This window comes from Rhododendron vialii, chromosome 2a (assembly GCF_030253575.1).
Source record: "Rhododendron vialii isolate Sample 1 chromosome 2a, ASM3025357v1".
NCBI lineage: Eukaryota > Viridiplantae > Streptophyta > Magnoliopsida > Ericales > Ericaceae > Rhododendron > Rhododendron vialii.
Window position 1 is genome coordinate 33,504,355 of NC_080558.1, and position 24,067 is coordinate 33,528,421.

The following is a 24,067-nucleotide window of genomic DNA, read 5'->3' on the forward strand; positions in this document are numbered from 1 at the left end:
ATTCCAAAATGCAAGTATACATTTGTCCAAATTGAAATGTGAAGGACCAAAGTGAATTTTTTCTTAAAGCCGGAGGGATATAACAGAAATTTTCTCTAAATTTATTTAGGCTATATAAATAGGGAAAATTTCAAAATAGCCCCCAGCCTTTACACCAAAATTCAATTAGACTCCCAACCTTTTAAAAATTTCAATTTTACTCCCAATGTTATATTCCGTTAATCAAAACGCCCCCTTCCGTCCGAATAACTAACGGATTCCGTTAAAAGCTCCGTTAAATAGCGTCCCGATCGAATTTCGTTGATCCGAGCCGCTCAATGTGTTCAAAACGTGATTTTAAAGTTATCCGTGAGAAATCAGCAAAAATAAAGACTGGGAAAAGCTTGATCTGAACAGCTTTTTATTGAACTATTCAATAAAAAACTGTTCAGATCAAACCCTTCTCGGTCTTTTTTTTTTGTTGATTTCTAGCGGGTACTCATAAAATCACGTTTTAATCATATTGAACGGCTTTGATCATTGAAATTCGATTGGGAAAGGGGAGGTGTGGATCGATCTGGATTTTGTTCAAGTCCGGACGTCCGGATTTTGCTTCGGTCTGCACCTCCACTTTTCCGATCTAATTTCGATAATCCGAGCTACTCAATGTGACTAAAACTTGATTTAAAGGGTACCTGAGAAAAATCAACAAAAAAAAACCCAGAAAATGCTTGATTTGAACAGTTTTTTATTAAACTGTTCAATAAAAACTATTCAGATGAAGTCCTTCGTTGTCATTTTTTTTTGCTGATTTTTATTAGATACCTTTAAAATCACGTTTTGAAAACATTGAGCGACTCGGATCATCAAAATTCAATCGGAACGATATTTAACGGAGCCTTTAACGGAATCTGTTAGTCGTTCGGATGGAAGGGGGCGTTTTGATTAACGGAATATAATGTTGGGAGTAAAATTAAAGTTTTTAAAAGGTTGGAAGTCTAATTGAATTTTGGTATAAAGGTTAGGGGCTATTTTGAAATTTTTCCATATATATATGGATCATAGAAGTTTTGAGGGCCTCATTTTTATCGAATTGAGTACATTAATTAGCAAAGTCTTTAATTAGTAATTAATCAACTTATATTGAGAAAGCTGGTCTGGACCAAAAACCATGAATCCATAACACATAAATCTAATCCGATTGTGTTTGGTTTAGGTCTTCACATAAACCTAATCCGACTGTGTTTGGTTTGGGTTTCTAGACCCAACCATTTTTCTCTGTGCACAAATTCTAATAAATTTTCTCTCCAATTATTATTATTATTTTTTAATATATCTTTCTCCACTTATTACCGAAAAATCTCCCTCAAAATTCCAAACAAAACATACCTTCAGTATCCATTGGGCGGTGATAAGCATATATATATATATTATTTTATTTTTTTGTATCGCGAAAGAAAGTAGTAATATTTCATTGATAAACAATGAAATATTGAGAGGGAGGAGAGAAAAAAAAAACCTAAAAAATTGACGAGAAATCAACAAACTAAAAAAGACAAACACAAAATCATCTTTGCACTCCCCAGTGTTCGTCCAAAGAGATGATTGATGATTCTCGTGAACGTTCATACCCCAAAACACCCATTACCACTGTTGCCTTGACGCGTATTCACCGGCCTTAACAGCAAAAGCTCCCCTCGGCCCTTCCCAAGTCCTTATTATCTTCCCAACAAAAACAAACAAACAAACAAACAAGAGGAGTGCTAGAGACAAAAAAAATCGACAAAGAAAATACTTCTTAAAATGTATATGAACGGTTTAGATTCACTGTGCAGTACATTTGAGCTGTTCATGTACATTTTAAAATTATTTTCTTTGCTTATTTTCTTTGTACCTATCATTCTCAACAAACAATGTTATTCCTTTGACAGTAAGGAATTGACCATTTCATTAAGGAATTGACCGCAAAAAGAGGACTTGACTATTTCATATCGATAACCCACTTGGATTCAGTGGCTCTGCTGTCCCGGCCGAGTGGGGCCCACTTCGGTCTCGCTGTAATGATCGAAAACGTTCACTTCATAGAGTTCGTCGAGTGGAACAACTCTACAAAAAATTAGCTCGATCGGATATCATTAAGTACCTGATTGGAACACTTATAACTTGCCAATAATGGGTTCCAATGAATTTGATTCAGTGTTTCGGATCCATTCTTTTTAAAGATAAAAATATCTCGATTAGGCACTTAATGATATCTGATCAAGTTGATTTTTTGCAGAGTTGTTATACTAACGAGCTCTATGAAGTGAACGTTTCTGATCGGTAGAGTAAGACCGGAGCGGGCCCCACTTGGTCGGGACAGTAGAGCCCCTGGATCCCACGCGCCTACATTTATCCAATTGGCTTGAAATTTTACAAAGACACTCGAAAAAATATTTTAACAAAATATTCAACGGTTCGGATCATCTGTGTGGGAGCCCAAAATGAGCCCCACAATTGATCACTAACCCGACGGTCCCTCTAGAAGGGCTCTTTGAGACCCAATGCATGTAAACATCTTAACCATGTCAAGAGTGTGTTTGAACTAAAAGTTTACTATGCTTGTACTATTATTTTACTTGTAATTACTTCTTTTTAGTTTTTTGTCAAAATGTTTACATCATATCATTCGTCTACGTGAAGAGAACACAAAAGCAGAAAATATGAAATTATATTGAAAAAGTTATATGAAATGACGCTGGAAGACCGTCTTTTCCAAACTTTTTTTGTCTTTAGTTTTCTTTATATAACTTTGATCTATATTTTGATACTTCATCAATTTTTATCGCTGGGACAACGTTTAATTTAAAAGATTTAACTGGAATCTAATAAAAAAATAAAAAAAATAGTCTGGACCAAAAAAATCTAGCCACAGGAAAACTCCCAGCATGCACAAAATATTGGCAGAAGAAAAAGAAAAAGAAAAAGAAAAAGAAGAAGAAACCCCAAGTCCCAGCTTTCCCTCTGCTTTTTCTTTCTTTAGAATCGCCCTCTCTCTCTCTCTCTAAAACCCAGAATCTCACGAGTCCCTACTGAAACCAAAAACCTTTTCCGCACCACTAGGCACTCTATCTCTCTATTTCTATTACTCCTCTATTTGTCAAAGCCATTGCCGATGTAGAGTACGGTTTCGTTTCCGATTTCTACTCCACTTCAGAGCGGTGCTACTGAAATTTTTTTTCCCCCGGTAATGTTTAGTTTTGTCCGTAATTCATACGATTCTTGAACAGATTTTTTTCTGAAAACTCGCACTTACTGTTACCATTTTCGCTGCATTTTCTTTTCTATGTTTTGTTTGTCAACTTCTATTTCCTGCTAATTGAATGCAAGCTGATTAATTCATTGCTTCTTGTATTTGGCTCCACGTATGTAGTGATAATGAATTCCTCCCTTGTAATAAACTTGTTATGTATTCATGGAACTTTGGGGTTTTAGGGTTTTCCCGGGAAAAAAAGAGAGGATATCAACGAAATGTCAGTGCTAGGATGGTAATCTTGCTGAATACTTTTTTGTGGTAATTAATTATGCAAGGTATTAGAGTAGTTCGTCGAATGTACTAATCAATGAGCCAACTTTGATTCTATTATCACTTCAGGTATGTCTGAATATCACATTAAAGCCATTGGTAGATAGGAGACCATAATTAGCCTCTATTGGCACTTGCTGAAAGTAAAAAATCGACGGTGTTAAACCTTCATCTGTTGATTTGCATTCCTCATGGGATGGTATATTCTTTTGATTGTTGCTTGACTAGCTTCCATGTGCAGTAAGTGAGCCAAAAATGAAGTCTTCGTTTATATTTAAGTTCACTTATTTGAGAGGGAACCCTCATATTAGATCGCTGTTCTGAGGACATTTGATTATTTTTCTAAATAATGATGTTAAGATATTTAAGATCAGCATGGGGGCTGAATCTACATAAGGTCTGTAGTCTGTACTAATTTAGGAGGATGTGTGGCATTTAAGGAGTGTATATTACGAAAGGGCAATGTACATCACCCAATCCGATCACTACGGTTGTAATTTTCCAAAGCCGAGCGCCAATTATGTGTGGTGATCTTAGTGGAGTGCTATTCACAATGCATACTCCCTCTCAATATATCCACCTTCTACAATAGAACATTGGTGAGAGTATGCAATCCAACATGCCACCCGTCCTCAACCACCCCGCCCACAACAGAAAGGCAACAAGCCAACAAGTGGCTCTCAATTTTGGCCCATAATCTCAACTCTTTCTGTTTTCTTTAGCTTTTCTCCTCAAGGTTCTTTGATTAGTCTCTTTCGTATTGTGAACTTTAGTAACTTCCACGTTACCAACATGTCATAATCAACTATGTAAACTCTTTGACCTTTGTATTATATATATTTGTTATTGACTATAAACGTATGAAGGAAGATATCCAGAAAACGGCCATGATTACTTTCCAAGTGGTGTCCAATCCAAAGAAAGAAAATAAGCTCGTTTGACTTTGAATCCCCCAGCCCCTGTTACCCTTCTTGTCATACTCTTGATCTATAGAAGCTCATTTTATCTCCACACTATCGTCCTTTTGTTTGTCCTTTGACTTTGTCCCAGTCATTTTTAGTTGGTTTGGGTCATAGTTATTGTTTAATTTTGTTTATATCGGTCAGGTTAGCTTGATCTACATTTTGGGCCCATTTCCTTACAACTTAAGCTCTTTGAATAATTGATGATCTAACATAGTATTTCCAAGAGGTCTTGGTGTCGTCTAGCTTATGTTTTTATGCCCTTTTGTTATCTTGATTGTTAAAGTATCCAACTCACCATGAGTGGAGAGGCCACCTAGGCTCATATACTAGTTTTGGAGGTTTTAATTAATCAATGTAGGACAAACTCTAACAGTCCCCAACACGTGCGATCCCTGACTTGCATGTTGGGACTTGGGAGGTAAGGATCCATAACATAGGGATCATGATGAACCGAGGTGCACTTAAGGCACAAACAACGGGGCAATCAATCAGGAGAGTCTTAAACAAAAGACTTCGAGAAACCCTGATACCATGTGAAGGCATCCAACTCAAAAAAAATTGGCCATGGGTGTAAAGGCCATCCACTCTCATATTCTAGAGATTACAATTAACCACATCAAACTCTATTGTGCATTCTGTTTGCATGTGATTCCTTAAATCTTAAAAAGAGGTGTCGTCAAGAAGATGATAAAGGTGCATAAACAATGATGTTGCAGTGCTTTTAATCGTTGTTTATTTTAACAGCGGTTTGTAATCCTTCTTTTAGGACTTGTTGCACCTCCGATAAGTTACTTCATAGGCAATGGTTTCTGTAAATTGCAAACAACAGTTTCCTACTTGTTAGTTGTTCTCATCAAATAGTTTCTTTAATTGGGTAAAATAAGTGAGGATGTGCTAATAGAGGAAAAAACCTCAGTTTCTAGAGCTTCTAAACATTATCAATTGTACTCTATGTTGCCTTCTGCTTGGCAATCCAAGTTAATAAGGCAAATTTAGGGATTAGTTTCTACTCCAAAATCCAAATGAACATCACATTCTGTGTCAGGGTATTGCATCATGGTTGGATATTCACTTTCTTGGCTGAAGAAAGCTTAGCTTGTTTAGTACTTGCTCTTAATACCTTGTATTCTGCGATTTACTTCGATTTGGCATATTTCACACAGGATGCTAGTCAGTATTGGTGTTAATAGATGTTGTCTAACACTCTATAACTTTTTATCTGGAGGAGATAGATGGAAATGGGAGGGCCCCCTGCTTTGGTGGTAAAGAAGGTTCCACTTACACCTAAGGCAGAAATACACAAGAGGTTTGGTGAAAAAGCATGCTATACGGTTGAGGAAGTACATGAACCGACTCATAATGGATGCCCAGGGTTAGCCATTCCACAGAAAGGCCCCAGTCTATATCGTTGCCGCTTGCAACTTCCAGAGTTTTCAGTTTTATCAGAAACATTCAGGAAAAAAATGGATGCGAAGCAGTCTGCTGCAGAGATGGCTTTGGAAAAGGTTTTGCTTCATGTTATTAGTTTCTGAGTACATTTTGGTTTTGTTTGATTGATTTAGAATTCTGGCTGCTATCTTTCATCAATCAGTGAACTGTTCTGCATGTTGCTTTACTTTTTTCACCACTGAAATGAATTCTAAGGTTGCGTTGTAAAATTGTTCGTATTTAGACGATTGATCAGCTTACATGTGTTTTTTTGTTTTGTTTCTCATGTCTTGATGATTGTCAATTATCAATCGTGAGTTTCACTTATTGTGCGTTACTTCTTCATCCGGATATCTGGGAGGCAATCTATGCAGAGGGACCTCCATACCGACTTTCCAACCTTTACCAATGAAGATTGGGAAACACCATCGGATTAGCACTAGTAAAGGCATAGTCAGCTATTTCTTAGTGATGATTAGCCTCATCCCATGTGAGCTAGGCCTCCTCAACCGAACAGAAAGCAACATCCTCGTCTTTCAACTATATTCCATTTCAAGCTTGCGTGGCTCATTTTTGGGTCGATGTCGAAATTTTATGGAAAAGGAAGTGGTTTCTTCAATATGTGCTTGGTCATCTAGCGTGCAGTGTTCTAAAATCGGCCTAGGCAGCCTCTAAGCGCCAGGCGGTGGTCCGCCACCTCAACTGGGGGCCTAGGTGCTGAATTAGGTAGCGGGATGATTAGTCAGCAGCTAGGCAGGATTAGTTGGTGACTAATCGGCTAGGTAGTGACTAATTGGCAAGGTTGTTGGGCGGGATTAGGGGGCTAGGCAGGATGAATCAGAGAATTAGGCGCCTAGGCGGGATTATTCAAAGAATTAGGTGGCTAGGTATGATTAATTTGTTAGACGGTCTTGGGTAGAACTCAACCCCAAAAACTAGCTTTTGAGGTGAGAGTGCCCTCACGCTTATATTCTTCATATTACTTTGGTACCCAAGCGATGTGGGACTTCGCTTCACACCGTCCCTCATGCCCAGCGTGCTCGCTCGGCAGCACCAGCCGCTTGTAGGCCAGGGACACGCACCCTACCCATCCTTGGCATACCCAGCTCTGATACCATGTTAGACGGTCTTGGGTAGAACTCAACCCCAAAAGCTAGCTTTTGAGGTGAGGGTGCCCTCACGCTTATATTCTTCATATTACTTTGGTACCCAAGCGATGTGGGACTTCGCTTCACATAATCGGGGGGGTTGACCATTCGTCCCAGTAAAAACAATTGAAATTCTCAGCAAGTTAGGTTTAAGGCCTTGTTTGGCTTATGATACTGGTTGCCTTTACTTGTCGCGTCAAAATTTGCCAGTAAAGAACACATGCATAGATTTTGACAAGTACATTGGTGTTAGAACTTTTGTTCCTGCCCTGAAACAATGTTGAAAGGTGCTCAGATTCTCTCTGTGACTGAAAAAGGATTGGCCACACAGCTGTTGAGAGTCTCCTTAATATCATCTTTTATTGGCAAGCGTGTTACAATTGTGCAAAGACTTGTCATTTTGGGGACCCAAAAGCTTTAGCCACACCCCCCAGTGGAGAGGTAAGTTCGAGTCACCATAATTACGTAACCATGAAGTAGGACTAACACTTTGGACTCAGCATAAATGAAGTCACTGAAGTTGTTGGATTTCTAGCTACATTTATGTATCCGTATATAAGTTTTTGCATTATATATTCTACTATTTCACACTTTACAGTATGTCGAAAATGAGGTTCTAAAGGTACTGCATAATGTGCTCAAGATGCGTATAGTTTGCTAGTATAATGACAAATCTTAGGCATTATCTGCTTGTAATGGCATTTACACTCCACCATGTTTATTTGGCACTCTTCGTATTGTTGGCTCTCCATTCTGCGTGATCTTTCAGATTATATGATTTGTCTTTTTCCCCTCTCAAAGCCATGGTTTGACTTATGAAAAGTTTATTTTCTTGAGCTGTCATTCCTGTCTTTTTTCTTCTGGCAGCTTGGCATCAATCCTGCGACTGATACGGCTGCACAGGATCCATGGGATGCATTGGTTGCTCGTCTCTCATATTTATTTTCAAATGAGGTATGTTTCTTATAGAGGACTACAAAAGCGATTTCTTTTCACAATAAGAAACTTCCCTTGTTGCCATTAGTGCCTTGAAACATTTGGACTGTTTTTTTCAGCTTACTTAGATAAACATTGTGACCATCTTACCTGTTTGCACTACTGCTTTTATATTTGTTTATGTATTGGTACAGTTTCCTTTAGAAAATTGTTTTGTACTGTTCGCCCTTTCATCCCTCTAAAATCGTGGGCATCAAGTGTATCTAGGTTAAACAGGAACCTAGAATGTGGAGAAAAAAACCTTGCAGTATTACTGTTGATTGGAAATAGACTAAATATTGTTAAAGATATGTAGTAATGCTTTTGCCCCCAGAAGAAAAGAGAAACAAAAGTGAGAAGTGGAACAAAACTAAACCTCGTACTATGAATCACTTGCTGCTTTCAATCCCTAGAAATTGAAAAACAACTGAATTCCCTTAGATGGTGAAGAAACTAATGCCCCAAAAGAAGACAACTAACTCACTTATCCTCTAGAGGCTCAGAAGATTGAAAAACTAACGCAAAACCACAAAGCTTCGTTTTCTTGTTACTTCCAAACCAATAAAGTTTGGTTAAAAGCATATGGGAACAGGAATTGGGGGCTGATCAACGGAAATCCATCATTTGAAAGAGTCAGTTCGATGAACGCAAGGCTAAGGGTGATGCAAGAATAAGTGGTTCAAAGATGCCTAATCCTCTTACACATGATACACCTTTTGGGGCAAAGGTTGTGATTAGGTGTCATTTTTCAAAATCTATTGTTGGCCAGGAGACTATTATGTGCTAAAGGCCATAAAAAATTTATTCTGAGAGGCAATACTGCTTTCCCAATTCTTGTATGATAAGAAAATGGAGGAACATCTAGATAATCTGTGATCTTGGGTAAAAGGAATTGCATGAAAATGTTCCAGTTGAATGAGCGAAGGCTGAAGACATGAAACCTTATCCCCAACATTTGGATTCACTGAAAAATCATCAAGGAGAGTCAACAATGAAGCCATTTCCATTGATCCCCTGCCATTAGAATTGGTGAAATATTGGAATTCCATGAGATTGGAGCCACATGAAAAAATGTCGTAGAAGCAACAGAAACATTACTAAGACTGTCCTACTGGTACAAGTGTGGGAACAATCTAAGTACAAAAGGAAGAAGCACCTGCCACGAGTGAAACATCCTCCCAAGTCCCAGCATTGATCCCCTCCTCCCCCTTTTACTTTTAGGCCTTGTTTGATTCGCAGATTAAAACCTATGGGATTAATAGTCCTGGGATTGTTAGTCCCCAGATATTTGTCCTGGATTAATTTCATCTCTAATTTTACCCGATCCCATGTTTGATTCGCATGGGGTAATATTGGTAAGGAACAGTTTTGTTTTAAAACAAATTTTAAAAGAGGAAGGATCTGAGATATAGATCTCCATGGAGGTAAGATGAATGCTGTGTAACTTTTTCAAACCTAGTAGTATGGATGACTATAGTGTCCAAGTTTTGGGACAAGAAATTTCTAAAAGGTACTACTTTGGTGCTTTGTTTATACGTATATTAAAAAATACATGAATTAACCCAACTTTGGCAGGTTGACTGAAGTGAGGGATACTGCAATTTAGGCATCCTTATACGTTGTTATATTTCCCATGATTCCCAAAGTGTGTAACGGGTAGTGGATCTCTCTCTTGAAAAAGTTGACAAGTCCAACAATCAACTCAACCTTTCTTATGTACACTTTACATATGTGCAGTGTTCTAAAACGAGGAATTAATAGGCGATTAATCACCGATTAATAGCTAGTGGGGCCTATCCGATTAGGTCCGATTAACGATTAATCGCCGATTACTAATTAATATGCACCGATTAATCGCTGATTAATCCGATTAATCGCTCGAAGGTGGCCGACCGCCCGACTAGCGCCAAGCGACTTTTAGAACATTGCATATGTGAGGGTTCATTTGCCATTGTTGATGAAATGGTGCATTCCAAAAAAGTTTGTTGATTTTTTCCCCGTGTTATTGTGTGAAAAACAAGCTAAACTCATTTTGGTTATTAAAAGCACAATCCTTCTTGTTACGTAAGACCATTCTGGTTGACCCAACTTATTTTTGTGAACCATGGGTCTTTTACCCGAATGACTTGATAAAAAAAAACTGTCAGCTTTGGCTTATGCATAGTCCTTTATTAGCATCAAACTTTTTCTGGTTTATGGAATGAGGAAAATTGTGTTGGAAAAACTGTGCTCATTTAATGCAGTTTCTCATCGATCTTGGGATATGTTGGCCACTTGTACTTAAATCAGCTTATTTGGACATTCGAAGTTTTGATTGACAATGTTTTGCTAATTTGTGTCATTGGTGAAGTTCCTTTCATCTCCTCATCCCCTGAGCTGTCACTTTAGAGCAGCTTTGCAGAGAGTGGGACATCTCAGTTGTCTAGTTCCGATATCCGTCCTTGCTGTCTATGATGCAAAGCTCGGTAGTTTGTGTAAAACCATAAATCCAAAGGTTGAGTCAGATCCGCTGTTGATTATGTCACTTCTGCTGAAGGCCGCTCAACAATCATCTGGTTCAGTAACTGCTCGTGAAGATCAGCTTTCGTTGCAGAGAGGAAATCCATACCCTCCTGAGATTATGCAGACTCTGTTCAACCAGCAGTCGAGCTTGGCTGGAAGTATTTGGATTTTAGCAATCCTTATTCCGTGCTCAGAAGAAAAGGCTGTTGTACCCTTGATGCTCAAGGTTGCCCCAAATGATTATTACCTGGATGTTATTGCTCAAAAACTTGGTTTATGTGATGCTTCTACGGTTTTTATTTCCAGGTAACGAGAACATAAATCGATTAGGGTTATTGCTCATATTTTTTTCTTCAATATACTTATTGGTTAATTCTGGATACACCACCTTATGTCTCTCCTCCACCCCTCCCACTTATCGTGGCAATGACCCCTTAGAGAGGTGGTGGGTTGTCGAGATAAATAAAAGGGCCCAATTAGAATCAGCCTATTGTTCATAGAATTTCCACATTTTCTAAGTACACTCCCTTGTAGCCCCAATTTTATTGGATCCATTTAGGTTCCATTTGGTGGGTTTTTACCTGTGTGACTGCCATATTGACATGACGCTGATCTCAGAGGACTGTGTTTACATAACTGTGGTTCATTATCAACTTACAGTCATTTTAGAGTTGTTATTCTTAAATCGTTATGATCCCATCCATACATGCTTGTTATCCATGCCATGTATGGGTGATCACATTCGGGTATTCAACAATCCACAAACTCACATCTTTCTCATTAAAGATTAACAAGCATGGAAAGAAACCATGTCTGGATCTGTGGAAGCTATAGCTGGAATCTAGCCTCCAGCATGGAGCAGCATGTCTGGAAAAATTAGAGATGGAAACAGGTTGGGCATGGGACAGCTGCCTGTGTATAATCCCTAACTCAAAAATTCTGATTCGATAGATATATATCGGTCCGCTTCACATGAGGTGGTTCTCATTTTAGTTAAAATGCGGACCTCCCCATTTCTCACATTTCTGGATCGAATTTTGATGATCCGAGCTGCTCAATGTGATCAGAACGTGATTTTAAGGGTACTCGCTAGAAATCAACAAAAAAAAAAGACCGGGACGGGCTTCATCCGAACAGTTTTTTATTGAACAGTTCAATAAAAAACTGCTCAAATCAAGCCCTTCCTGGTCTTTTTTTTTGCCGATTTTTCGCGGGTATTCTTAAAACCACGTTCTAAACACATTGAGTGACTTAGATTATCGAAATTTGATCGGAAAAGGGGAGTCTGCATTTTAAGAGGTAACGCAGACATACACGTACAACAGATAAACATGCACATGCTATATATGTCCATGACAAAACACGGAACATCCTTTATACACGTAAAAACTCGGGTAACCATGCGCAAAATTATAAATATCTAGACTAGACGAGGAAAGGGGGACGAGTGTAGAGAGCGGTGAGAGTCTGCCTTGTGCGGAAGATAAACAAGGATAGGTCAGATTTAACAGGGCTATTCTTGTATAAAAGTTTACCTAATGGAGGCAGGATAGGTCTGAAACTCCTTTAATTTGTTGTTGATCGAACGAATTCAAGTTCGGCCCCAACATTTACACTAGGTCATGGTAGGGTGGGACTCGAAAAGCTGAGTTGATTTTCCATACCTAAACCCCTTTCCTTTCTCTAAGTGGAATGAGGTGTCGGCTATGAATATCTATTTATTTGAAGGAACTATACATTTCTTTTACAGGACTATTGGCAAAGCTTCGTTAGAGATGAGATTGTACTTTTGTGCTCCCAAGTCATGCCTGGGGGATCTGTCATCAGGACTTCTACACTCAGCAGAAGCTGTTTATCCCAAAGGATCTTTAAATAAAAGAGGAAGTTACTTATCTGGCCAGCTTATATATGGTGATGCAATTTTGGCATCTATTGGATACAAATGGAAGTCTAGTGACCTCTTCTATGAGGATGTGTCCTTGCGCACATTTTACAGGTCTTGTCTTGACTCTTTTGTAATGCATTGCCCACATGCACTCTTCAACTGCTAGTGCTCTGAAAATCGTTTGCACATTTTATACCTCAAAACTATGCTTGACTTGCATGTTTTGTTTTGGATGAGAAAATACTTGTTGCTCGTTTAAAGCTATCTGAATGTTTATTTTTGCATACATCATATGTGTACAATCATCTCCTGGAAGTTTCATTTCATTGTCTCTCTAGTCTCTAGTCTTGTCAATATATACTATTGGGATGTAGGCTACTAGGCTTTGTATAGGGTATTAGTTCTCATTTTTCTTCACCACCAATAGTACGTACTTCGGGTAAGTTATTTAACCAAAGCGCACGCGCGTTGATGATTCTTTGAAGTTGATTGACAACCAAAAAACTTGAACTTGAGACTTTCTTGAAAGCCAAGCAATGAGGATGACTTTTCACGTCTTAATGATCGATCATACTAATGAAAATTAGTTTGAGGTTCTTATGCTTTTAAAGTGAAGATTAGCTTCATGGTCCACTAAAGGTTGGGAAAATAATCCAGGTTAGAGTAACCTTATTTCTTGCTATTTCTTTTTCTCATATTTAAGGTTAAGCTGAATAACAGCCGTCATTCACAAGCTAATTTGAGGTCTTTTCATAAGAAAATATAGCTGCAGTTTGACGGTATTTCATTGAGTCACATAATTTTAGTGCATTCTATACTATCTGATACCCCTTTAACTTTGAGGGAAAAGTGGCAAAAACTGTTTCTATCAGTTAAAAGACAGAAATAAAGCTATTGACCGGTGCTAATCAAAATTTTCATACAGATACTTAAAGAAGGTTGACATTTTTCTGCCTTGTTTGGTTCATGATTTGAAATTTTTTGGATTTGGTTTTTGGGTAATGAGTGGAGAGAAAAATTAGGGTAATAATTAGATATAGAGGTAATGAGTGGAGAGAGATAGAGAGAGAAATGAGAGTAATGATTGGAGATAAGGGTAATGAGTGGGGAGAGAAATGAGAGTAATGATTGGAAGTAGGGATAATGAGTGTTTTTTGAGTTTGAATTTTTTTTCCAAATCGTGATCCAAACAAGGCATTCATTTATCATATCCCTTTATGCTGGTCACCATCAGCATGTGCCATTGTCGTATGCAACATGCTGGTTGTGTGAACTTGACTGCTCTTTCACTCAGTTTGAAAGTATATTCAGTGTCTTAGATGGTGAAAGGTTGTATTCTCTCATCTCATATGATGCTTTCATGTGAACCTTGTGAGCCACTAAATATCTTCAAATTTGCTTTGTTTAAAGGTTACACGTAACATTTTGCAGGATACTTGTAAGTAAAACACCCAGTGGACTTTACAAGTTGTCCAGAGATGCAGTACTTGCAGCAGAGTTGCCTGCAGCATTCACTTCGCGAACCAATTGGAGGGGTTCATTCCCAAGAGAACTCCTACGTACATTCTGCTGTCACCACCGTTTATCTGAACCTGTCTTCTCTATCGTCAGTAATCCCCTGGAATCGTTGACAGAGTTTCCTGGATCGCAGAAGAAGCTGAAGGTTACTGAGTCAAGTAACCAAGTAAGAAACGAAGGTGCAAATGATATCAGTGGTAGTATACCCACGGGATCCAGAGAGACTTTTAGTTGTGAAGTAAAAATATTTTCCAGGTGTCAAGATTTGATTATTAAGTGTTCACCAAAACAATCTTTTAAGAAGCAGAATGATGCCTTTCAGAATGCTTCTCTGAGAGTTCTCTCTTGGTTGAATAAGTATTTTAAGAAACTAGATATGGCTTTAGAGGAGCTGACCACTTGCGGAGACGTTCTTGACATCCAGTTTGATTCCCAACTCTTCATTAAGGAGTTTTCTCTGGCCGTATCAGTGTACACTTTTTGGCAGAGCATTGGGGTTGAAGAGGAAGACAGAGTGCTAGATTCAGCTTGTATAAATCAGCTAAACGGAATGCTGGGAGATAAAGTGGGCTTTATAGACCTCAAAGGTCCAGATTCTGGAGTCTCTCCTTCTAATGGGTGGTTGGTATGTATAGTCTATTCCATATGTTTAGTTACTGGAGGAGAATATGAGAAAGAACTTATTGAAAGCACTGAAGATTTCGAGTTTGAGATAGGGTCTGGTGCTGTGATTTCCTGCCTTGAATCAGTTGTGACACAGATGTCTGTTGGTCAGTCTGCAAGGTTCTATATGAAGTTCCCTCCTCAAGAGTTGATTGTAGCTTCAGCTCGTGAGCCTTCCTTAATTCTTCCGGTATTAACTCCAGGTGAGTTCTCACCTAGTATGTTGACTTTATCAAGTTTCATCACATTAGGCAGCTAGCTGCACCATGAAAATGGTGAGAAGTCCATGTTCAGAATTTCATTATTGTCGCTCTCGTTTATGTGCAAAAGTTTAGAAATATCAATATTATCCACCGTGTGATTACTGTGTAATGTACTCTTGTCCAATTACAAGCTATGTTAAATGGATTACAGTATAGGTGTCGGACGGATATGTCTAATTGTCGGGTCCATCTAATTTTCATTTCACGGACGCAGGGACACAACATATTCAGTAAAGCTTTTAATATATTTCTTTTATAGTTTTATTTGCCAGGATAAGTGGTGTCTACAACGTGCCTTTTGCCACTCCATGCATAATATAGGAGTTCTAACCGTAGTTCATGTTAAATTTGTGTCACACAATAGGCTGTCAGGTGAATGTCCAACAATAAATGTCGGGCACGGATCCCATAACCGTAACTGACGGTCGAGCATGTGATGCAGGTACTTTATAGCTTAGACATTTATAAAGTCTACGTGACATATATTACTAGGGTAATGGAAGCATGAATCACTTGAAAAAAGATATTCATGTGGATGAAATTCATGTGGAGGTTTATCTGAATACCTTGTTCTGGACAGAATGGAAATACATTTCACTTCATTGTACATTGTACACTTTTGATCCCCTATTGAAGTTCCTTTATTGTTCATGTTTACATGGCAGGAGGCTGCAGCTTAGAGTGCACCACAACTCTGTTGCGGGTGACGGAACCCTTGGAGGACCGAATGGAGCAGGCTCTATTCAGTCCCCCTTTATCAAAGCAACGTGTAGATTATGCAGTCCAACATATTAAAGAATCTTGTGCTTCGTCTTTGGTTTGTGTCCTAGGATTTGTTCTATCATCCAAATTGATCGTAAGGTTTTAGCTTAATTTCTGGTTATGTTCCAGGTGGATTTTGGATGTGGCTCTGGAAGTTTACTGGAATCTTTGCTAGAATTCCCGACGTCTCTGGAGAAAATTGTTGGTGTTGATCTTTCCCGAAAGAGTCTCGCGCATGCTGCAAAGGTCAAAGATATGTTCAATCTGAGTTTTGATCTAGTTTTTTCTTCTTCTTGTTCCGATTTCCATAAGTAGGAACTGAAGGGATAGTATGAAGAACATGGTGCTAATCATAATTGCAAATTAATTTTTGCCCAATATCTCATTCATGATTTTGGTATGGCCCTGGCCTTCTCCATTTCTGCTTGATACAAGGTGTGGGCAAAGAGCTAATTGATTGGTTTCTAGTGATTTATTCCACAAACACTTTTTTTTTTTGTTGATCGGCTATGTCACAAAACACTTTTGGAGAAGGTTTTAGACTCGGTGGCTATGAGCCTATGTTGAATCATTGATAAAGTCATGTTCAATTGTGCACATAGGAATCTTCCTGCGGACCAAAAAAAAAACAAAAAACATAGGAATCTTCCTGGTTTGGATTGACCCCAAGTTATTTGTTTCCTGTAAAGTGCAGGGGCAGTGATGGCACATCTTTCTTTTTATCTCTTGTTTATAAAATGGTTTGTGTGGCTGATTTAAACTAGTGATTCTTTCGTAGAATGGTTCACTTGTTATGCTTCACATCCGGTTACATCTACTGTTCTTTGGACTATGCAGATACTCTATTCAAAGCTAAGTACAAGTTCTGATGCTAATGCGTCAAGTACTTTTATAAAATCTGTGCTGCTGTATGATGGTTCCATCACAATCTTTGACTCTAGGTTGTATGGATTCGACATTGGCACTTGCTTAGAGGTACTTGACTCTCTTTCTGATCCATGAATGCTACTTAGATATGGAGCTTGTTTTAATAACTACAACAAAGGGTATCGTTACAACCTTTTCTTGCTTTTAATTGAATACTTTGAAGTACACTACAGTTTTAGACATTCACATTTCAGACCATTTACGGTATTCAGATTCGATTCAGTACACCAAGCTGTCGATTCATGTCTGTATGTGAATCGCTGGAAGATGAATATTTTATGTTTCACGATACATATCTATCATACGCTGTTTGTTTCAATACACCCCAAAACCATTCACTTTATCAACATGTTTCATCGCAAAAGGAATTATGTGAAGTCATCTAGTGAGATAATTGAAAAGTCTCTGCATAATCAACACCATATGTATGTGTATTACCTTTAGCAATGAGACGAGCTTTGTGGCGCTCAACAAACCCATTAGGATGGTACTTGACCGTGAGCACCTAACGGTGGTTTTTCCAGGCGGAAGAGGTACCAACTATCAAGTGTCATTATGATGAAGGGGCTGACATTTCATCCTCCATCGGTGTCTGCCACTCAAAAATAGACAAGGCTTCCTGAAAAGTGTTAGGAACAAATACAGACGACACAGAAGTGGCAAATGCACAAAGAGATGAAGGAAGATAAGTGATCATAAGAGACATAATCAGCAATGAGATGAGAAGTACGAGTACCTTTGCGAAGAGCAATGAGAAAAGAAAAAGAATTAGGAGAAACGCCTGGATCTCGCGATGCTGTGGAAGATGTGGTCAAATGTCGGGGGGGGGGGTGTGTGAAAAGGGGCAATGACTCATTGAACTTTACATCAGTGCACACAAATTCATGACAAAGAGGAGAGTAACACTTATACCCTTTTGGGTGCGAGAATACCCAAGAAACACACATTTGACAGATTGAGGATCCATTTTATCTCGTCCAAGATCCAGAGCATGAACATAACATGTGCACCCAAACACTCAATGGGGTAGAGGATGTAGTGGACGACCAAGAAACAAAACAGTGTGTGGAATCTGAACATAACATGTGCACCCAAACACTCGAGGGGGTAGAGGATGTAGTGGATGACCAGGAAACAAAACAGCGTGTGGAATCTGACCCCTAAGGACCATAGACGGCATACGATTGATAAGGTATGCAGCAGTAAGAACAACATCACTCCAATAAGATTTGGGTACTTGCTGTTGAAATAAAAGAGCACTTGCGACCTCTAGCATATGTCGCAACTTGCCCTCGGCGACTCCATTCTGTTGTGAAGTGCGAGAACAAGAGGTTTGGTGGATAATATCGTGATCATTAAAGAAAGTAGACAAAGCATTACGATAAATACGAATGGGAACACCAAACTGAGTTTTTATTTCCTGATAAAAGGGCTTAAAAATTGCATACAACTTAGACCGCTCTTTCATAAGATAAACATAACTCCGGAATAATCATCAACAAAAATAACAAAACACCGAAAATCAGAACGTGACGAAACATGTATAGGATCCCAAATATCAGAATGAACTAAATAAAAAGATCTCGGCACCAAACTCTCTAGTCTATGGGGAAAGGAAACATGATGGTGTTTACTAAACTCACAAACTTCACGCGGTAAAACCCATAGTTGTCAAAGGTGCGCACCTAGGCGAGGCGCACCCCCATCGTCTTGTATGACCCCAGGCGAGGCGACTTGAATAAGGTGCAGACTGGGCAACAAAGGCGACGAGGCGCAAAAAGGCGTGCTTCTCTCAAAATTGATCACAGCCTTAAGATTTTGTTGTCTAGGTTAAAATTTTACCTTCGGCCGTCGATTTCAAAAGAAACAAAAGGGCAAATCAAAAAAAAGTAGGGCTCTCAGTCACTTACCGGCTACAACCGATTCGATAACAAAAGGGCCGTCGATTAGTCGTCATCTCTCCTCTCCTCTGTATCGATCTCCTCTGTCCCTCTTCTCCTTTCCTCTCTTTACGTATATATAGCTTCGTATGTAAAAACAAGTTCTGGGTTTTGTCAAACAATTTTTTTGACATTTAGTCCATTTGACATGTGATGGATGCTTTTATGTATCTTTTGGATGGTAAACTCATTGGCTTAGTGCTTATTATGTGAAATATTAGTGTATGCTATTTTTCCTATTTTTTTCCCGAATAGACGTGCCTTGCTTAAGAAAGGGGCGCCTCTCGCCTTTGGCCCAATAGGACTTTGCGCCTCGGTGCACCTTTCGCCCTTGACAACTATGGTAAAACTGTGACACGACCACAAGATGGGACCCAACCGCTTGAGATTCTAAAGAGACGGATGGCCAAGACAACAATGATGCTGATATGGTGAAATAGAGGACTGAAGTGCAACTGAAGAAGATAGCTCGTCGTCACTAAAATAATAGAGACCACAATGTTTAGCACCCCCACCAATCTTCTTCCCTATCGTGAGATACTAAAAAACTCAAGAGCCAGGAAAGAATGTTATGGAACAATTTAGGGATTTTGTAAGCTTACTGATAGAGAGAAGACTATATAGAAAACGAGAAACATGTAAAACATAATCTAACGAAAGTGATGAACTCCAAGTAATAGAACCCAAACCAGTAATATCAGTGGTAGAACCATTAGCTAATGTCACACGGGGAGATTTTCCAAGGAACGAGAACCAGATAAGATGGTGGAGACACTAGTCATATGATCTGTGACACCAGAATCAATGACCCAAGGAGTATTGGAAGCAAGACCAGCATAAGATGAACCTCTATGAGCAAACGTAGCAGTGGAAGAAGATGGCATAGAAGTGAGACGTACTCATCCTTTGGAATAGTAACCACATGAGGAGCGGAGCTAGATCCCTCGGTCAATGTTTTAAAAATAGGACCGGGCCGAACGGTTTGACCGGTTAGACTGTTGACCGGCCTATGCACCAGTCCGGACCAACCTCAAAACTGGTAAAATTGCAAAACCAGCCTATTTTATGAAAACCACTCGATCTAGACGACTGAACCGTAAAACCGTTGGAACCGTGCACGGGTTTACCGAACCGGTAGGCATCAAAATTTGAACTTATTGGCAGAACATTTAAAGCTCCGCTTCACACTAGGTCTATCAAATGCTGGCCAGCTGTACATGGGACCCATGGAAAGGTTGAGAATCAGCCATTCACCCACGTAACTATCTTCTCAATCCATTGTTAAGGCTTTATAGACATTGGGCTTCCTTCATGTTTAACTCACTTCCGATGTGGGATTGAGTAAAATGGTAAAATGCAGCTCGTTTGAACAGGTGTTCATTTCTTCCTCTCATTTCAAAATTCTCATATACATAAATGCTTTATATTTTATTTTTAGTTAATTTAGTACTATTAATATATATAATTAATATAAATATGACATCACGTTTCAACTCTGGTTCGACCATGGTTGAACCGGGGACCCATCCACCTGGTCCCTTTTCCAATTCTCTCAGTTTTTAAAACATTGCCCTCAGTCAATAAATTCCCATCATCCTAAGAGATAATAGCCTGATGCGCAGACAGAAGATCATAAAGAACCCAACTATAATCAACAGTGTGATTGGTCCCATTACAATGAAATGCAGAGAAACCCAACCTCGGCCACGACCATCAAATGTTGCCCACGGCCTCCGCGGCCAAAATCATGACCAAACCCGTGGCCTCCACAGCCAAAGTTGCGACCACCTCCTCATGACTCCTGACCACCACGACCAAAACCGCAGAAATAGTGACCACCAGAAGCAGATGTGGCCAAAGCAAAGCGATGCGATCAGAAGGCAGTAGGGGAGGAGGACTAGTATCAGATATAGAAGACTGACAAAGACGACTAAGCACCTCACTCAGAGGAGGCAACTCCCGCCCTCCAGTAGTTGACAGCAAACATGATATAAAAACTTGGGCAAGCCAGACAAGAATCGAGCTGCATTCAAGTTTTCATGGTGGCGACGCATAACCTCAACATCGGTAGAAAGGGGCTAATAGATGTTAAGCTCCTCACAAACACCGCTGAACTTAGCATAATATTCTTCCAAAGTAAAATCACCAAGGCCAAAAGAGAAATTCATCTGATGAAGATCAAAGGTCCGGCGAAGATTATTAACCCCTGAATATAACTGCTTAGCCCGATGCCAAGCCTGTTTAGTAGTATCACAAAAGACAAATGTGCCAGCAATCGCGGGCTCCATACTATTCCACAATCAAAGACGAATCTGTGCATCCTCAACCACCCAATTCGCATGAGTCGACTTAGTTGGCTTAGGAGGATCATCTGTTATATAGGTATACTGTTTGGAGCCCATAAAATATGTTTCAATAGACTTTGCCCAAGTAACATAATTCTTGCCATTCAAGTGAATAGTAGCGATCGACATTATTTCAGGAGCCCAATTCGGAGGAAAACTAGCAGCAACAACAGAACTAGAACTAGATGCAGAAGTAGAACCCATCACAATGAATCTCAACAACCAATACGAACAACCAAACAACCAATCGACAACCCTCCAGAGCAACCAAGATAAATAACCGAGTAGATCAAAGTAATCAACCAAACAATCAACCAAGCAGCAATCAACCACATTATACCAAAGAACTAGAAACGCAACAGCCGATCAACTCCCAAAACCAGAACAGAACGGAAGACCAAATAGATCATACCGCGATTTTCAGAAGTGGATGGCAAACAAATCGCAATGTTCAAGCACTGGGTGACTAACAAATCATGATTTCCAAAGCACTGGGTTAGATTTCGAGCACTATGCAATAGGTTTCAAGCAAAAAATTGCATGTTGGGAAGGATTTCGAGCATAAATCATGAGTTTGAGCCCTGTGCAGATTGTTTCGAGTAAAACCCACATGATTTTGTACTCGATTTAGATGTCTCATGATTTTGAAGGTCAATTTGTAGTGGGTAGGAGTCGATATAGGTTTCTGAAGTGGGTAGGGGTCGATTATGGTTGGGTGCTGGTCGATTAGTGTTGGGTGGTGGTGATTTGGTGTCGATTAGGGTTGAGTAGGGTTTAACAGTAAGTTTCGGTAGGTTAGGGTTTGTTTTGAGAGTCGACTGGTGTTCTACAGATTTAGGATTTTGGGATGGGGTAAACTAGTGATCGGCTGGACTGACAACGACGAACGGCGGCGGAAACATACAGTGGTGATTGGCGGCGGAATTAGAGACTTATTAGGGTTAGGGTTAGGGTTAGAGTGAGGGTGGCTCTGATACCATGTTGTTTGAGAAAGCGTTTAGGGTGTTAATTAACCCTAACACACATAATCTTTATTTATATTAAACGATAAGTCCTTGAAGGCTTAGCTGACCCACGTGGGACAACGACGACGACAAACACTAACACTATTCTAACATTAGTTATTTCTCAGTACTTTGGTTGGGAATTGTCTTCTTAACATATGTATGGATAGACTTCAGTTTGGGTACAAAATACAATAGTTTCTACTGAAATTTATGATGTTGGGAATCTCGTAATGGGAGTAGTATTGTGTATTAGCTCTCGTATGATATACCTTAGATTTTGTTTCCATCAATTTTCGTGTATACGTGTATGGATGAATAATCTTGGTAAAACATATAATGAAGTAGAGGGAGACAAAGACAGAAGATTGCATATAGTAATCCTAAAATCCAAAAGACCTTAAAATGGTTATTTGAATCTTTTTTTCTGTAAGGAGTCAAAAATGGTATCCACTGGATTCACATCTTCGTCATTGGATCACATGATCATCAATTCATCACTTTAAGACAAACTGTCTTCGCTTTCAGTGCCCTTTGGGCTGTGTGAAATTTTTTTAGGAGCTTTTTTTCCAATCAAAATCCTAGTAGAAAATTTTCATTATTGACGTATGTCTGTTGAGCTGATTATTAGCTTCATCTTTCGAAGAAGAGACTCTGTCTCGGATGCCTTATGATTTCCTTGCGCAGACTGGGTATCAGTAGACTTTCCAATGTCTCCTTGGCTTCCTTTCCTTTACACTTACCTTTACCTTTACCTTTACGTTGATGAATTTTGTTGTACACCCAATATTGTGCATGAATTCTTGTTTCATTGGTTCCTACATTGGCCATTGTTGTGATAATTAACAGGTGATTGAGCACATGGAGGAAGATCAAGCATACTTATTTGGCGACATTGTGCTAAGTAAATTTTGTCCGAGGATTCTTATCGTCTCCACACCAAACTATGAGTACAACATGATACTTCAGCGATCTACTCCCCAAGAGGAAGATCCGGACGATAGTAACCATCAACAATCTTGTAAGTTTCGTAACCATGACCACAAGTTTGAGTGGACTCGTGAGCAGTTTGGCCGTTGGGCTTCTGACCTTGCTGCGAGGCACAACTACAGTGTTGAATTCAGCGGAGTTGGTGGTGCCCCAGACAAGGAACCAGGATTTGCCTCCCAGATTGCTCTTTTCAGAAGGGGGGATGAATGCCCAAAAAACGCAGATGTGACCCATAAGTACCGTGTCATATGGGAATGGAATAGCACTTGACAGTAACATCTGCTCTATGAGATTTCAAATAATTCGAACTAGTGCACAGATGAGTATTTTGCTTTAAACTTTTAGTCGGGGCTGCAGGGCATATTAGATTATTTGAATTTTGCTAGGGAAGAGGTTTAATTGCGAAAGGTGATATATAGATGTCTCACAGATTGTAAGAAAATGCAATTTACTGGAACTTGGCCCAATTGGCAAAAAGAACAATTTCTCAGTGTTTATATATAAGATATGACATATTGATATTCCAGGGACAGAGGTACTCGTTGAATCAATTGTGAAGTTATTCCCCATATGTTATATTCGGGTCACAGCGGAAAAAGGGGGAAATGTTATGCTAGAATTATGGGTGAGCATTGTGTCATGTTGTGTACGAGTCTCATGGGCGGAGCAATATAGGGGCCTGAGAGTTTACTCGTCCCGTCCTAAAAAGTTGGTTCAATGTAAGTGATGATTCTATTTGAACATGTACAAAATCTATCTAGCCCCAATTTCTTTTCACACCCATTTAAAATATTTTTTTAATCCCAACTTCCTCATATTTTACTGGGTGAATCTCATCACTCACCAATCACAATTATTTCTTCCCTAGCCCACGTCCACCCACTCACCACCATGGTTGCTATCTATTCCACACACCACGCACCCCCCCCCCCCCCCCCCCCCCCCCCCAAGTTAGTACTCCCTCCGTCTCTTTATTATAGTTCAGTATTCCATTTTGGGCTGTCCCTTAATAAGTGTCCATTTGGTAAAGTTAGTGGGTAAAAGTTGGTACATTGTCTATTTTGTCCCTAAAAGTAGATTCCATTTTAAAAAGTTAGTGAGTAAAAAGTGTAATGATGATGGGTAAGAAGGGAAAGTGAAGGAAAAAGTTGATGTGAAAGGTATAATAATGATGTTTTTTTAATAAGTTGAAGTTACGAAGTAGGACA

At 39.3% G+C, this 24,067-nt stretch overlaps 1 protein-coding gene across 5 annotated transcripts; it reads left to right on the plus strand.

Moving 5' to 3' along the window:
• Window positions 1-2,979: 2,979 nt before the first annotated feature.
• Window positions 2,980-23,389, plus strand: LOC131315566 (small RNA 2'-O-methyltransferase). 5 transcript variants are annotated; one of them, XM_058344702.1, is made up of 10 exons: window positions 2,980-3,205; window positions 5,738-6,014; window positions 7,953-8,039; window positions 10,411-10,868; window positions 12,313-12,558; window positions 13,879-14,831; window positions 15,557-15,708; window positions 15,783-15,899; window positions 16,491-16,628; window positions 22,719-23,389. In XM_058344702.1, the coding sequence occupies exons 2-10, from the start codon at window positions 5,742-5,744 to the stop codon at window positions 23,127-23,129; spliced, it is 2,835 nt and encodes a 944-aa protein (XP_058200685.1). In that variant the 5' UTR covers window positions 2,980-3,205; window positions 5,738-5,741; the 3' UTR covers window positions 23,130-23,389. The 5 variants fall into 5 exon arrangements, with proteins under 5 accessions (XP_058200685.1, XP_058200686.1, XP_058200687.1 ...); XM_058344703.1 differs by having other exon boundaries at window positions 2,987-3,140; window positions 5,735-6,014; XM_058344704.1 differs by having other exon boundaries at window positions 2,990-3,140.
• The last annotated feature ends 678 nt before the right edge of the window (window positions 23,390-24,067 follow it).